This window comes from Microcebus murinus, chromosome 13 (assembly GCF_040939455.1).
Source record: "Microcebus murinus isolate Inina chromosome 13, M.murinus_Inina_mat1.0, whole genome shotgun sequence".
Taxonomy (NCBI): Eukaryota; Metazoa; Chordata; class Mammalia; order Primates; family Cheirogaleidae; genus Microcebus; species Microcebus murinus.
In genome coordinates, this window is record NC_134116.1 from 77,343,768 (window position 1) to 77,360,366 (window position 16,599).

At 47.5% G+C, this 16,599-nt stretch overlaps 2 protein-coding genes across 6 annotated transcripts in view; both read right to left on the minus strand.

Annotated features, from left to right (window-relative positions):
- Positions 1-1,126: 1,126 nt before the first annotated feature.
- Positions 1,127-10,147, minus strand: LOC105855731 (uncharacterized). The gene is made up of 4 exons (XM_012736842.3): positions 9,404-10,147; positions 4,136-4,323; positions 3,353-3,415; positions 1,127-2,060 (listed from the first exon to the last, which is right to left on the minus strand). Exons 2-4 carry the CDS (start codon positions 4,299-4,301, stop codon positions 1,291-1,293), a joined length of 999 nt encoding a protein of 332 aa, XP_012592296.1. The 5' UTR covers positions 4,302-4,323; positions 9,404-10,147; the 3' UTR covers positions 1,127-1,290.
- A 3,774-nt stretch (positions 10,148-13,921) lies between these two features.
- SPATA13 (spermatogenesis associated 13) overlaps positions 13,922-16,599 on the minus strand; it is a 126,283-nt gene continuing 123,605 nt past the window's right edge. For all 5 annotated transcript variants that reach the window (XM_012736834.3, XM_076009545.1, XM_076009544.1 and 2 more), the window contains one exon: positions 13,922-15,560. In XM_012736834.3, the coding sequence (XP_012592288.2) occupies positions 15,385-15,560 (176 nt within the window). In that variant the 3' untranslated portion in view covers positions 13,922-15,384. The remainder of the gene's footprint in view (positions 15,561-16,599) is intronic.

Here is a 16,599-nt window from a genome sequence, read left to right on the forward strand (position 1 = left end):
GAGTGCTAGGATCACAGGCGTGAGCCACCGCGCCCAGCCTGTGATCTCTTTTTTCCTTCCTATTTCTCCCTTTTAAGATGGGACTTTGTTTTGGGAGAAGATAACTTGTCTGGTTTCATAGGTTCACAGATGGAGAGAGATTTTGCCATGGGATGAGTCACACACTAGGTGTCACCTATAGCTGCGTTAAATGATTTAGATGATGGGACTTGAGACTTTGAGTAGATGATAGATGATGAGATTTGGGACTTGGGGTGGATGCTGAAATTGTTAAGATGTTTGGGGCTATTGGGATGGGGTAAATGTGTTTTGCACATGGGAAGGAAATCAACTTTTGGAGGCCAGAGGGCAGACAGTTATGGGTTGAATTGTGTCTCCCAAAAAGACACATTGAAGTCCTAACCCTTGGTACCTATAAATGTGACCTTATTTGAAAATAGGATATTTGCAGATGTAATCAGATTAAAACAGGTCATACCAGATTAGGGTTGGCCCTAATCCAACAGGACTGGTGTCCCTGTAAAAAGAGGGAATGTGGACACTGGCAGATACAGAAGGAAGACGCCATGTGAAGACGGAAGCAGAGGTTAGAGTGATGCTGCCACGAGCCAAGGAGTGCAGGGGGCTGGCAGAGGCTGGAAGAAGCAAGGACAGATCCTCCTTTAGAAGCTTCAGGGGGAGCATGGCCCTGCTAACACGTTAATCTCAAACTTCCAGCCTCCAGAACTGTGGGAGAGTAAATTTCTGTTGTTTAAAGCCACCCAGTTTGCAAACTTTGTTACGGCAAACCTAGAAAAGGAATACAGATCCAAGCCTGGCAAATAGTTACCAACAGCTGTTTGTTGGATTGAATGGTGATTAAAACCTAAATTAGAAAATGAACAGTGTTTATAGCTTTCTAGAGTGTTGCAGAGTCACCAGCTTAGAGCTCTTACTAGCCACAGAATGGAATAAACATTTTCCTTTCCTTTCTCCCTAATGTCCTCAGAAACACAGATGAGCAATAAACGGCTCCTTAGGGCACTAAAATCAACTCAAAACGCCTCTTCCCTCGAGAAACATACATGCGAAGGATTCTTCAGACGATGGGAATGATGAGAAATATGAAATAATGTATAACAAACAATGCAGGTATTTTAAAACTCACTGTTAAAAAGATAGCAAGTTACATGGGAATCAGTTTCAGGAATAACTTTCCTATTTTTACCTTTTTACGGTTATTGCAACAATTGCAGGAATTAGTATAGTAAACTCCTCTGGTAATGTCCTCAGCAAGCCCACTCTGCGTCGTTAGCTGCTGAACAGAAGGAAGCCTGTGAAGGTGGTGTCGTCATCCTCATCGGCAAACAGGCCGTTGAACCTCTCTCCTCCTGTCACCTGCATCCACACCTCGTCCCCGAGCTTCAGCTGCAGGACGATGCCACCAGAGGCCTGGTCCTCCGAGCTCATGTAACCATCCTTGGTGTGCAGTACTTTCGCCCCATTTTTGACCAGAGATACCTGGACATTCCTGGAGAAGACAGTGATGTGGTAGGTGAAGTAGTAGACCCCGGCGACATGGCACGTGAATTTCCCCGTCGCTACGTCGTAATGGTTGAATTCGTTATAGAGGATCTTGTCGAACTTGATGGGTACATCGGAAGACGGGAACTTGCTCAGCACTGTGAGCCCCACCGTGAAAGCGCTTTTGGGCAAGGCTGGAGTCTCACCAATTTTCCCTTTTTCTCCTCGATCCCCTTTCCAGCCTCGTATTCCCCGGACTCCCGGCTCGCCCTGGGGCCCCACGGGGCCAGCTTCTCCCTTGGGGCCGGGCTTTCCAATGGGGCCCACGGGGCCAGGTAAGCCAGTTGGGCCCAAAGGCCCAGTGTGGCCCCTTTGGCCCTCTCTGCCAGGGGGGCCCACGTCCCCTTTCTCCCCCTTCTGCCCCGGAGGGCCGGTCTCTCCTTGGAGGCCCTTCTCTCCCATGGGACCAAGCAAGCCCTTTGGCCCGTGTTTTCCTGGGGGTCCCCTGGAGCCTTGATCCCCTTTGATGCCTTTTGCTTCAACGTTTCCATCTGCTCCTATTAGAGAAAGAGCAAGTAAAGAGATGGTTTGTGAAACAGTCTCTTGTGAACAACTTTGGTTTTCTATTATTCTGCATACAAATGAAACACAATAGTAGCTCACAGGTTCAGTGAATGCACAAGGGTTGGAATTCACTTACTCTCAAATTATACACATACACACACCCCAATTTAGTGGGCTCCTGTCTACTAAATCTGAATCAAGGCTCACATGGGAAATTACAACTCTTTATCACCTACGTTCACGTGTTGGCTACTCAGTGATGCCGGTGCTTGAGGGCAAATGCTCTTCAGGGCAGGGGAGACCTGCAGAAGGCAGGTTGATAGACACTCAAGCCCTGGTTGTGTGATGCCCCCAAAAACCTCCTCAAGGGAGTGAACACAAGATCAGTCCCTCAAGCTGGCACTCCTGGCTCTCTGCTGCCCAGCGCTGCCAGCCTGTCCACCTGCCAGTTACGCTGCGCGGCTCATCATCCTACACAAGCGCTCGCTGCTTCCCGATCCTTCCACGCGGACCGGAGAGCAGGGATTGCAGGCGCGGGTTCTGGGGGTAAATGCCAGGCTCCGTCCTGTCTCCACCACTTCCGCACACGGGGTGCCAGGGGGCCTCCCGTGCCCCCGCTCCCTCATCTAGAGAATCGGGATAAACCTGGCGTACACAGCTGCTGCAGTGAGTCGGTACACAAAAAGCACAAACACACGAATGGCACGAAGAGCTACACGTGTTTGCCCTGCTATCTCCCTCCCTGTCACCTGCGGGAGTCCTCCCTCCCCTTTAGGCACCACCTAAGTGTCTCCAGACGCACTGAGTGACAGTTCCGTGCCACTCCTCAGCGCTCACGCACCAGTGCAGGGCTCAGCAAACCATGGCCAGAGCCAGCCTCCCGCCTACTTCCGTATGACCCGCAAGCAGAATGGTTTACACGTCTAAATGGTCACGTGTACGTTTGCATGCGTCATGGAAATCCAAATTTCAGCAGTGGCACACAGCCTCGCCGGAACAGAGCCACCCCCAGCGAGGCAGCATCTCCAGCTGGTTTTCATCACCGCGGCAGGGTCGGCAGCAGTGACAGAGACCACCTGGCCCGAAAAGCCAAAAGTATTTACTGTCAGCCCTTTTCAGAAAGAGTTTGCAATCCCTGCACTGATGCCTGCTTCAGGAGGGCAAGAACTGCGTCGCCTTTACCGCTGGAACATGCTCAGCACCTCGTCAAGGACCTGCCCGTAGGAAGCACTTAATTATTGTTAAATCCTGGGCAGCTCGGAATTAGAGCACGGAAACTTCTGACCTCGTTCTCCTTTGTCTCCGCTCGCTCCGTCCTTCCCTGGGCTGCCGGGATGTCCTGGCTCTCCTGGGCGGAGAAGAGGAAAATGGGCAAGAGTTGAAATCAGCTGCGTGCGGGGCGTCACGGCTGACTATGGTTTCGAGACACTATTTGGGATGGAAGGGAGGTTCTGGAAGGATCTCTCTAGCACCTGAGAGTGGTGGTAAATGCCGCTGATCAAGCTGGCAGTGGAGCCCCCTGGGATAGCAGGTGAGTGAAGTTCCGCTGACCACAGGCTAGGGGTGGATGTCAGCAGGTGGGACGTGGCTCTGGCCATGGCAGTAGAAGAGCTCACTAGGCCACGTGTCACCCCAGACTCTGGCCTCTCCCAGAGCAGCAGAGACCCCCGTACTTCAGCACCACCGACCCGGCTTCGGGGTGACAGGAGAAGGCTGGGCCAGCTTGTAGGTCCCAAGATAAGACTGACACGGACACATTATGACTTGGGCATCATTAAGAGCTGGTCTCTAAGCGCACCCTTGGGTACTGTGGGGCCTCCAGGTGGGTCATCCCGACATCTAGCCCTCCTCGTGTCGGTCCTCTCCGGTGCTCTGCCCTGGCACCCGGCACAGACGCTGGCAGGGAGCAGGCCCTCAGGGAGTGTTTGCTGGGCGGCCGGGTGGCTGGCTGGAAGAGGTGCGAGTAGATGGGCGGAGGACTCCACGGATGATGAATGAATGCATGAATGAGATAAAAGGAAGGCAGGGCTGGGTGGAAGGGCAGCCGGCACAGCCAGGTGGTGAGTACCTGCATCCCCTTTGTCACCCTTTGCTCCCTCTCGTCCATCTCTTCCAGGCAGACCATTGTGACCAGGATTCCCAGGGACGCCAGGGTGCCCTTGCCTGCATGTGTCCTGTGCGTTTATGTTCCCAGTGCAGATGCCAGCAGCAAGCAGAAGCCAGCAGATCTTCATGGCTCAGATGACAGACTCTGAACTGAAAGAGGGAAACAGAAACCAAAAGGAGAAGACTTTGTTGCTGGTGCCATGGACATAGCCTCTGTTCCTTGCGGTGGGAAGGGGATGGGCTGTCCCCTGCCTCAGACCCACACCTGGCCAGACCTGGACAGAGTGGTCAGGGCCAGGGGGACAGGGCAACCTGGTAGCAGACCAAGCTGGTTACATGAGAAGACCATTGTCCTTAGAAGGTGACAGGTGATCAAGAACACTCTTAATGATGAACAATCAATAAGAAAGCCAAGTTTAAGGCCAGGATACTCCTCCATTTACCAATCTACCTAGACGAGAAGATGCTTACTTACCTTACAGGACTGTTGTAAAGACCAACTCTGGTCACATGTGCAGGTGAGCACATTATAAATAGTAAAGCAAACATAGGATTACCATCTGATCCAGCAATTCCACTTCTAGACACATACCTCCAAAAAATATTGAAAGTGGGGACTTGAACAGAGCTGCCGTGTTCATAGCAGCATTATTCACAACAGCAATCCAGTGTCCACTAGTAGATGAATGGATAAAGAAAATGTGGTTTAGCCACACAATGGAATATTACTCAGCCTTACAAAGGAAGGAAGGCCGGGCGCGGTGGCTCACACCTGTAATCATAACACTCTGGAAGGCCAAGGTGGGCAGATTGCTCGAGGTCAGGAGTTTGAAATTAGCCTGAGCAAGAGCGAGACCCCGTCTCTACTATAAATAGAAAGAAATGAATTGGCCAACTAATATATATAGAAAAAATTAGCCGGGCATGGTGGCGCATGCCTGTAGTCCCAGCTACTTGGGAGGCTGAGGCAGGAGGATTGCTTGAGCCCAGGAGTTTGAGGTTGCTGTGAGCTAGGCTGACTCCATGGCACTCACTCTAGCCTGGGCAACAAAATGAGACCCTGTTTCAAAACAAAAAAAAAAAAGAAGGAAATTCTGTGACACATGCCACAACATGAATAGACCTTAAGGACATTATGCTAAGCGAAATAAACCAGTCACAAAAGACACATCTGTATGATTTCACTTACACAAGGTTTCTACAGTAGTCAAACTCATAGAAAGAAAAAGGAGGATGGTGGCTGCCAAGGGCTGGGGAGAGGTGGACATGCCAGTTGTTTAATGTGTACTAAGTTTCAGGTCAGGAAGAAGGAAAGGTCTGGAGATGAACAGAGCTGATGGCTGCACAACATGAATGTATTTAATGCCACTGAACTGTACACTTTAAAATGGTTAAACTGGTAAATTTTATGTTATATACATTTTAACAACATTAAAAAATTAAATTTTAAAAATATATTTAAATTTTATTTGAATTTATTTATTTAAATTTATTTTATTAAATCAATCTATTCATTTATCATTAATTATTTGATTAATTAATTTAAATTTAATTTATTAAAAGTTTTAAAAATAGTAAAGCATTCCAAGCAGCCCTACTATGTTTAGATGTATTTCTTAAGGCCTTGTTTGTATGGAAGCACTGTGGAGAAGGGCACACACACACGTGCACACACAGAAGTCCCCGCGGTTTGGGAGAAGTGCATTTTCAAGTCCTTCTCTCTATAAACACTGCCCCCCAACCGCACTTATTAATTTGTGTTCCGACCTCATCGGGGGCTGAGACAGCGCTTGGCAGGGTTCCAGACAGAGGGAAGAGCATATGCCAGACCTCGAAGGAACAGGAATGTGAAACTTGGATTGTAGGACCCACATCTCATTACGGGGTGCACGGAACCATGTCCTCTCACCCATGGCACCTGTCATGAGGGGGTCTTACATTTGTTGGTATCATTGTAGGATTAAAACTCTAGGTTCTCACCTGGCTTTATTTTCCTCATTATTGTATTACCTATACTCCATATTTAACCTGGAAAAGTAGGTTGACCAAATTAGTGGAATGGAATGAATATATCGTGGTAGATATCTTAGGGCTTAAGAAACAAATCAAAACATAAAAACATGGATGGGTGTAACTGGGCAGCATCCAGACCCTCACATAACGCCGACGGCAGTGCAATCTGACAGCCCTTTGGAAAGTTAAAAAACAAAAGACATCTATATCTTTGACCCATCCCTAAAATTCTCCTTAAGAATCCAAAACTTGTGTGCCAAAGATATTAACAGCAGCGTTATCTGTAATAGTGAAAAAGTGCACACTACATGATGTATAACAATAGGGGAGAGGTTTAGCAAGTACAAAATATGTAACTACTGAAATAATTATGAAGGTCACATAGAAATACATAAAAGATATATGTTGTGTTGAACTTTTAAAATATAGACCAAAGTGCCATGTATATGATGAATGTACCTATGTATATCTGCATATTGACAAAAACTAGAACTGAATATATGCAAATGAATATGGTTACTGTAGAATGGTGGGGTTATGGGAGTTTTTCAAAAAACAATGCCTTTTTACAGTGCTATACAAATATTTCTAGAGATACACCTTTTAAAACCAGCGTGAGTCTCTGTCATCCAAAGGGCTATATCACCATCTGGTGGAAATCTCACAGGGTGCAGTCTGATGCAAATAGAGCATTTTGGGGAAAGGAAGTACAGATGTTTCCCTTTGAAGCCACAAACTCACTCCATTTCAGGAAATTGAGATTTCTTAGAAACAAATTCCATGAATAATCTACACCGGACTCCCTTGTTTAACTCAGAAGTGGCTGGTAGCTGTCAAACCTAAATGCCACCAACTAACCTTTGTTGAGGGTTCTATTATTTTCCCTTCCAACTTTTCAAAATGTACAACAATTATTCCAGCAATAAAAAGATCCCAAGATCATAAAGGTCTCAAGTTAGGACAAACTCCATTTTGTTCCCCAGCTAGGGAAGAGCCAGCGTGACAGCAAACATTGATCCTTCTGTGATTTTTTTCACTAGTTCTGCAAGCTCCGTGCAGGCGCAGAGTGTGTCTAAGCTTGCCTAGAGACCGTGGAAACCCTTCCACAAATGATTCTGATTAACCCAACATACTTTGCGCTTCCAAATACACAGTGGCACTTCCAAAGTCGCGGCACTTTCTAACAAGAAAATCTGCAAGGCTCGCACCTCAGCGTAGAACACTGAGGGTTTGCACTAGGACTATAGCAGAAATTATATTAATGTTATTTTGAAAAATAAAAGACAATATTTGTGCCTCTCACAAAGCTATGAGTTGGACTCTCAGTTGTATTTTAGTTCAACCACAGTTAGCCCCTCAACTTTTAAGTCTCGTGTCTGGTCTTTTTCCGGAAGGGACTGGAGCTGGGACCTCCTTCTGCTTCCCACCGTCTCTCCCTCCCTCTTCTCTCACCTGGTTTCCTGCCACCCCGAGTCCACGTGTTCTCCATGCCAAGACTAGTGATCACTTAGTAGGTACCAACCTGGGTTGGAGCTTTCTGAAGACAGTGACTGCATCTTTCCAGTTCCTTGTTTTCAGTATCTCAGGTCAAATGTTTATTGAATGAATGAATGAAAGGAATATTATCCTGGTCCCAACTGCGTGTGGCTCATCACTTGGGGAGGTGGCTGGGTATCAAATCTGACCCTTGTCAATGCTTTTCGTGGAGATTGCTGGTCATCTCCAACATCCCTTCTCACTTTTGTCCCCGTGCTAACAGAAATTTTAGCTGCGCACCTAGCTGCCCATGATAGACTATACCTCCCCGCCTCCCTTGCAGCCTGGATATAACCATGGAACTAGATTATGGGCTGTGGGAACGAGCAAAAGTGATGTGTGCAGTTGTGGACCAGACCTTAAAGGGAAAGGGTGTGGCCTTCCCGGGCTCTTTCCCTCTTCCTGTGTCTGTGTGCACAGGGTGGGGGGTGGCTTGGACTCCTCGAAAAAGGGCAACAGTTGGCGATAGAAAAGTCCTGGTCTTAGATGACTGTGCAGACCAGACCTTCCCTCCCAGCCCAGAGCTGACATGAGAGCATGGGAGAGAAATATACTTCTAACTTGCTTAAGCCACTATTATTGGGGGTCTCCGTGACACACAGTTAGGCCCACCTCCTGGCTAATGCAAGGTGCCCGCTGCCCAAGGTGAGGCTGTGCATCAGAAGGGAGGGAGGCTGGCGGGCATCTGTGGTCAGCCCAGGCGGCAGAGCTGCTGGGAACGCACTGGGCATCCAACCCTTCAGGTAACATATTTAAAAACTGACAACGGTCACTGTCTTAGATGCATCAAGACAATCACTGTGAATGCACAGAGAACAGATGCAAACATTCTGCAGAATGCCGGGATCTCAAGTCTGACACACTGACTTGGGAGGGGCAAAGGCACATAGGCTGCAAATGACTTTGGAGTTAATGTTGTTTTGTCCCAGATAAAATAGGTTCTTATTTAGTTAGCTTCTTATGTCTGCGTCACTCTCCTATGCTTTACCTATATTTCTCCTTCACTACTGAATCTCTTGATAAAGGGTCACCCAGGGCCCTTCTGATTAATTTTCTCCAAGGACATAATGCCCCTAAGTCACAGCCAAGGTTAAGGGTTACCACTCTTCAGGACTCTTACTTCCCCAAATACTAGGATTTAATACAGACCTGCCAGGGCCTCCAAATCACTGAGCCTCAGGTTCCTTGTGCATAAAATGCAAATAATGAACTAACGTCCTCCTACATCTGATAGTCTAAGAATCCAAATATCTCTAAGTTGTCTTCACTGAATATATTTTCTTCCACATGTTGTATATATTGTACACTTTATGTGCTTCTTCTTCAATATATATTGAAGAGTTTTGTACTATGCTGTGCAAATTAGCATAGTTATAAATATAAAAACGTACACATTGCAATCTGTGCAAAATAATCTATAAACTTCTCTAGAAAGCTCTCAATAAAGGTCTGCTATTCTTGTGGTTTATTTTATGATTTTTATTCCTCTTCCCAGACAGTTTGCAGAGTTCTGGCAGAAGAATTCAAAAATCTGCATTTATCTCCTGTTTAGCCTCTTCCTCAAGTGTGCATTTGGGAACCGCTTACCCTGACCTCAAACTCTACAGACATCTATTTTGCAAATAATTAACCAGGATTATCCAACACTAATAATGTAAGAGCTGTTCTACGACCCACATACCTTAGATTGAATGTAAAGAAATCCTTTCCCAGTGCACTTACTGAACCGCAGGGCTGCAGGCCGTACCCAGGTGCTGTGCAAACCATGAATCAAGGGCAAACTAAATAAAATCACGCCTTCCTTCCATGCAATTCTCTGGTGGATATGCCTGAAAAATAGCAGGAAGGGGAGGGAACAGAGGAAGGCCCACGATGTCTTGGAAGAACTTCAAGAATTACAGCCAAATTGAGTCAGGTAGCATCTTCTACGAGCAGCACTTGATTTAGAGAACTTAGCTCCTCTTTTAATCAGATGCGGGAACTCAAGGTGTTCTCTCGAGTGGAGTCTGGAGGAAGGAGTCCCCACAGCAGGTTTCTTGCTCACAGTGATTTTTGTGCCTTTACCTGGCAATTTCTCAAAGTTGACCTTGGGGCAATGATGGGTGATAGGACAAAACTGAAGACAGTGACAGTGGCCCGGTCTTACCTGGATCCTGGAACCTTGAACTGCTGTCACTGAGTTGGATTTTCAAACTTCTGTGTACGTAATTCCTTTTGATTTTAGACATTTGTGTACGTAACGGTTTAGTGCCCCTTCCCTTCACGCATGCACACCTACCTGTGACAGACGAGGACATGGTGCAACCATTTGTTCCATGCCCTGTGACCGTGATTCTGGACTTTTCCTCTTAAGTGTCTATTAACATTTATCTGAAACTTAAAAATAGCTTCAAGAGGATAAATGTACCCAAGGCTGTCCCCCAGGTGCAGAGGAGACCTGAGTCGGGAGGCAGAGGCCGCAGGGGGCATGGAGCCCCCCTGGGCAGAGCTGACCCCCGCCCCCTACTTACTCTCACTCTGCCTCAATTTCCTCATCACTACAGCCGCCAAAATGCTGAGGGCCCAGGGTGATGGGAGGATTCCAACGGATGGCATAAACTGAGCTGAGATCTGGTTTCTCGTGGCCATCCTACTGCTGGCTCTGCCTCGGGTCCTAAACCCACAGACCCCTCTAGTCCCTGCGTAGCAGGCGGGCTCTGGGCACCAGTGGCTGGCCGCTCCTCTGCACCCATGCAGCCTCATCTCCGACCCCTCCACCCCAGGCGTCTCTCCGCCCCCTTCCCCTGCCTGTTCCACCATGTGGGCCGCCCTGAAGCCCCCCACCCCAGGCCTCTGGCTCAGAGTGAGTGGCTTGTGTCCACGGGTCCATCTTCCTCACAACTCTTGCAGAAGAAAATGCCACTACACGCTCTTTATTTCCACTCCTTCCTATACACGGTGCCATTTTGAGGCATTCTTTGGGTTCCGGGGCTCTCGGCCTCTGCCCCACCCAAGCCGCCGCCCCCCTGATCCAGCCCCAGGAGGGGCAGCAGATGGCTGTGGGAAGGAGGGGGATGTTAGGAGTAAACAAAAAGTGGGGAGTAGCCGCTTGGCAACCTTCTTAGGAACCCTTTTCTGATTAGTCACAGCAAACAATGGGCTATTGACTTAGCTTTTCTGAGCTGTTAATTAGAGAAGGAAATTCTTACCCACCCCACCCCCCAAGGGTGAGACCAGGCCCACTAGCCCACCTCCCGTGGGAGGGGGCCGTCAGCAGCTGTGGCGTCCAAGGGCACACACAGAACACGCGTCCTGTTCGCCTGCTTTTGGTCACTCCTTGCAGGAGCTGCAGCCACCAAGTAGGGCTGACTTCGAGTGTCACTTGTATCTCACTCCAGCATCCAGTCTAGTGACATCTTTCAAGTCAAGCAGCCTTCTAGGTTCCCTCCCCTCAGAACCTTCTTTCTCCCCCACCTCCCTGGTGGTTTGAGGGAGCTCACGATGGATGAACTGCTACTGCAAAGAAGTCTACAATGTCAGGGCGGGAGAGCATCTGCAAACCCCAGAAACTCTCCTGGCACTCACTCACTATTTTTTTCTTTTAAATCTATCTTATTTTGCTACTCAAATGCATTGCGAGAACCGGCTTGGCAAATTAATTTTAATATCCAGATACAAAACAACAAATATAGATTCACAGCATTTACAAGAAATCATTCAAATAACATTGTAAATATATATATATATATATTTTTTTTTTTACAAAAAAACTTCAGTCAACAAAAATACATATCAAGTTAAAGCAATCTCGCACACCGTACTTTAGCTGTCAACAGCTAATTCATCGGTTTGGAAGCCATCGCTTGACTTAGACAGAAAACATCACCTTGAGTCACGTCGTTCATGAGTTAAAAGGTTGCCAAAAGCCTTGCAAAGTAGGTAAGCAAGTCATACACAAGGCATGTTAATATTTACAAAAATGACCAATTATTAAATTACAGAATGAAAGTATTTTCTAAGCACAAAATGTCAATGCCCGTGAGATGACTAAAGGCAACAATGAAAAGTATGTTGCAGCTGGGCGAACTTACATCAAATATTGAAGCTCCTGCTCTTTTCCTTCAATACCAACTGGTTTCCACTCATTTTTTTCAAGGCCTTTGGAATTCCACTTTCATTGCATTCTGGAAACAACAGCCATTACCCAAGGGAAATTTTAACAGAGAGAACAATTTGTAAGGTTAAACTTACTACAGGGAAAACTGGTCTGCTAGCAGTTTAACCCAGAATTTGTTTGTGTCCAGCATCCCTGGCCCGTGAGCCAATGAAGGGACGTTTGTTCATACTTGTTGGCCCCGTCCCGTGAGGGACGCTTCTACGTTTCTCTCCTCCTTGATGAAATAATAGTGCAGAAATGCTTCCCCTTAACTCCATGTAATTAGGCTGTTCTGTTCTGCTAGGAAATTAAGTTGATTTGTATGGAGAAACATCAGGAATTTAGGCATGCAGAGATTTCTGGATCACCTGGCTTCTACAAAAGATTTATATTGTAAACCAAATAGTTGAATTAAATGTGCCTCTGCTTTGTGTCTAGATAACAGCAATGTAGAATGCAGGGATTTCCTGAACAGGCATGGTGTTAGTCTTCATCTGGATTAAGTATAAAAAGGCACGACAATATTTGGAAATAGCATTAGATGGTAGCGAAATGTTTTCAACTACAAAATCACATCTACCAGTGGGAAACAAAAATCAGATCTAATGAAGGCAAACTACACAGATGGTGTCCCAGGAAAGCTCTGGCAAATTGCTGCCACCCTCATTCTAGTCTGCAGGCCAAAGACAAAGAAGGACATTACTCCAGGAATTTGTAAATATTCTATTCTATGGTTGGTTATAATGTACTATAGGACTATCATACATTTTAGGTGTGACCAAAATTGAGAAGGTTGCTTTTGACCCAAGGCCATTTGAACTGCCTTTCAGCAAAGTTGACAAATTCTGGAAACATAAACGAATAGGTGAAATTTGCCAAAATGTTATGTCACCTTTTTTTTGGCCTAACCATATTATGTAATGGAAGGTTAAAAAGAGAGAAAGACAGGAGGGAGTGAGAGTCCCAATGAAATTCACACATGATCCACTTAGGAGGCTCTTTGTTGTTTCTTTCTTCTTTCCAAGTAGAACATGTGACTTAAATCAAGAAGGAAGTTTGGCAAGCAAAGATGAGAAATCAAGCCAAAAATTGGGCCTTCCATTCTTTGAAGAACTCAGGTATTTGGTAAATAAAACCCAAGCTAGACATACAGATTTTCAAGAAGTCAAAGGATGTTCTATCCTTTAAAAAATACATTAGCAGTTCTCAAAACCACCTGAAAACCCAAGTAGGACTCTACTTGGTCAGATATTTGATCAAGTGATTCTCACACTGTATAAAACTGACAGGGACAACCCTGGGAGTTGAATTGAACCTGACTTAACAAAAACACATCCTGGTATTCATGACTCTCTGTTAGGAAGTCCATGGAGGTAGGTGGGAACCGGAAGTTAGGGCTCAGCTGGGGAATAAATTAGGACTGGTCACAAAATTTAAAGCATTCTTCTTCATTTGCCCATGAGTGAATATTAGGAAATTGGAAGCCCTAAGAGTGACTCTTTAATTGAATCCTCACTGAAAATGTAACATAAGCAAAAGATTCTCTTTACTTCCTTAAAGCAAGTCTTATATCACATTAAAAAAATTGCTCAAAATTGCTATACATACAAACAGCTCTATGTAGCACAGAGACCCCCACGGTTATTGCTGAGGTGTCAGGGAAAAGCACATTAAGTACAGTTTCCAAAATATATCATTGTATTTTGTTAGTAAAAAGGTCAGTTATACAAATACAACTAAAGTTGAAATGTCTATTCGAGAAGTAAACGCACACATACCCACAGTCACACGCCATAGCACCTCCCAAGAATGTTCCTCACCGAGCGACTTCTACCTCAGGAGCCGCAGGGCACCGCAATGCTTCAGCACTGCTGCCTACAGGCAGGCAGGCCACGGTGCAGAGCAGGGTGAGAACAGTCAGGGAATGCTCTCAGGGCCTCCCAGAGAGGGCCAGGGGTACGTTTTCCTGATGTGGGACGTCACGGAATAGCTCTGGATGCGGGGAGGGAAGGCCGGGAAGAATGGAGGAACACACACCTGGAGACTGGAGACTACACCTCTGTCTTTGACATCACAGATTTGTTTATTCTCAAAGTACGGGTCTACTAGAAGAAAGAACTTTGCAGGAGGAGCATACAAAAGGGAGCTTTTCCAATAGAAATCCCAAAACCACGTGACACAACATCTTTCAGCCAGGGCACTGAGTGGGTTGAAACAGCATTCTCCCTTACAGAACCTGTCTTCTCCAGACATAGCTAAAAGTTATTTTCATCAGAATGCACAACACAAACAAATAAATGAGATTATTGTCCGCAGGTATCAGCCCGTGTGGCCTTCGTTGCGACCGCTATCTGTAAGCCTCGATATTTTGTTAAGATCTCTTGTAAAGAATTAGTCTTCGGAAATCTGCCAACATTCATATGGCGGCACAGTCACGTGCTTTTGTTTTGGGTTCATGTGACGAAGGCGGGTTCAAATCCCCCAGGAAGCAGGACTGCTTCAGCCCCCTCGTGTTTTCTCCGTGGACCTGTATGTGTCTTTGTAATTTTGTTACAATTGGGTGAGGCTGCCAGGAGCAGGGCAGGGATGCCCTTGGAGAATGCCTTCCAACAGTGCATTTTCATACTTCCTTTGTCATAAAAATTAGAGCAAATGGGCTTTTATATCTCCAAAAGTTGTTTGAATGGCAGAGTTTCTTATGGCGTGTGGGCAAGACACGAATTCTGCTTGTGGAGTTACTCAAGGCAGCAGAGGACCTGCTTAAGCACAAACCCAGCGTGCAGCAGGATTTCTCCCTCCTTGTCTGGAAAGCAGCAGGACCCTGAGGATGCTTAAGTCACTCCGGGTTGCAGATCATGCAGCCAGGTGATGGCTTCCTCCCCTTTGCGTGCAGGAAGAGGAATCTTGCAAGACGCCGCCTGGACTAGCGTTTGGCAACTGTGCGGACTCAGAAGACACCAGGAAACACCACGGCCGTCTCACAGCAGCGGTAGGTTCCCGGATACTATGGACAGGAGTAAGAGCTCACCTTCTGGGTGCGCCCAGCCACGCGCTAGCAAGAGACAGCAGGGGACCAACCTCGTCCCCACGGCTCCCTTCGAACGCAAAAGGGATCCTCTAATCTAGTCCTTCCTTAGGAACTGAACCCCTCGAGACCCCCTGTGCGGGCACCGTAGCGGAAGCTTGCTCGTCGCTGGTGGGCGAGGCTCGCGGGGGCCCGTCTCAGGGTTCCCTTGGGAGCGTCGTACTGGATCCCGGGTCTCGGCCACCTCAGAGCGGGGGTCTCGGGGCGAGGGGGTTCTCATGCAGGATGAAGCTGTGCGTCCCGACCTTCTCCGCCCTTCCGTGAAGGCAGCCGGGTCTCTCTGAAGGCTGAAGGTGAGTCCAAGTCCTTCTCTCTTTCACTGATCCCCGAAAAGAAGTTTTCAGCACTGGGTCCGAGAAACTTGCCTTGGATTTAAGCGCAGAAGAGACGGAACTGGTTCTCCTCTTTGCGACTGCCTCAGCTGGAGCACGGCCTCCGGCTCTCACTTCCGGAAAGGCGTGAGCTTATTGAAGGTGTGCCAGAAGAGCGAAGGCTTCCTCTTGGGTTCGGCCAGGGCGAAGACTTGCTGCTGGGGGACGCTGGTGGGCACAGTGACATGGCGCTGGTGGAGGGGGTGCAGGCCCTGGTGCGGCGGGGCCAGGGGGCAGCCGCTGTAGCCTGCATCGAGGGGGAGAAAGACGGGACAGGGACTGAGGGTCACTTGTTAACTGAAAAGGAAAAAAAAAAAGTGCCAAGACTCAAAATTCTTAGCTGATTCTTAATTCACATTAACCAACAGAACTTCTAGTAGCTACACGAGAAAGACTCATTATGCGTGTGGAGCCCGACACAGGTGATCTCACTGAGTCCTCCCAGAAGCTTCCAAGGAGGGGACCGTCATGCCAAACTGACAGGGAAGGAAACTGAAAGCCAGGGAGGTCGTGTGGCTCCCCTGCGGCCACGCAGAGGACTAAGCGGCAGAATCGGAACCCCACTGATAGGATGAGAAACAGTGAAAGGCTCTGAATGAAAGCCCGGAGCTTGTATTGCCTCGGCCCAAATCCTTCTCTGCCACTTACGAGCTGTGTTGATTGGGGGAAACCGTTTGATTTCTCTGGGCCTCAGTTCCCTAATCTCCAAGGTTGGGATCACAATACCTACTGGCTGCTATGGGAGTTAAATGTGTTAATGGAGGCACTCAGAACAGTGCCCCAGTACCGGACTGCTCTCATCAAAACTGGTTCACGAGAGGAGGCATTTTATTTATTTATTTTTCTAGAGACAGAGTCTCACTGTGCCGCCCAGGCTGGAGTGCAGTGGTGCGATCACAGCTCACTGCAGCCTCGAACCCCTGAGCTCCAGTGATCCTCCGACCTCGGCCTCCCAAAGAGCTGGGATTACAGGTGTGAGCCACTGTGCCTGGCCCAGAGTAGGCATTTTAAATCTGTGCACAGGTCATTTAAAAGGTGTATTAAAATCAGCTATTAGATCAAAAGGTGACCGTGTGAGTCAGCATGACGTGATGGAAGAGGCAGGACTTGGTTCAGAAGCCGCCCCTGCCCCCGACTTGCCGTAAGGCTTTCCTCATCTTGCAGGCAATGAGAAGGAAGAGATAAGATAACCCACATAAAGTGGCCAACCCGGTGGCCACGCATCAACGTTAGTGTTCAGTCCATTCTTCAGTGCCTAGCTGCGGGCGAGGGACTCTTAGAAGATA

Excerpts from the sequence above, each read along its gene's own strand:
- LOC105855731 (XM_012736842.3), bottom strand. The coding sequence starts at position 4,301 with ATGAAGATCTGCTGGCTTCTGCTTGCTGCTGGCATCTGCACTGGGAAC. Across the intron at positions 3,416-4,135 it reads GGGTGACAAAGGGGATGCAG|GAGAGCCAGGACATCCCGGC; the intron begins GTACTCACCACC and ends TTCTCCGCCCAG. Across the intron at positions 2,061-3,352 it reads CGGAGACAAAGGAGAACGAG|GAGCAGATGGAAACGTTGAA; the intron begins GTCAGAAGTTTC and ends TTTCTCTAATAG.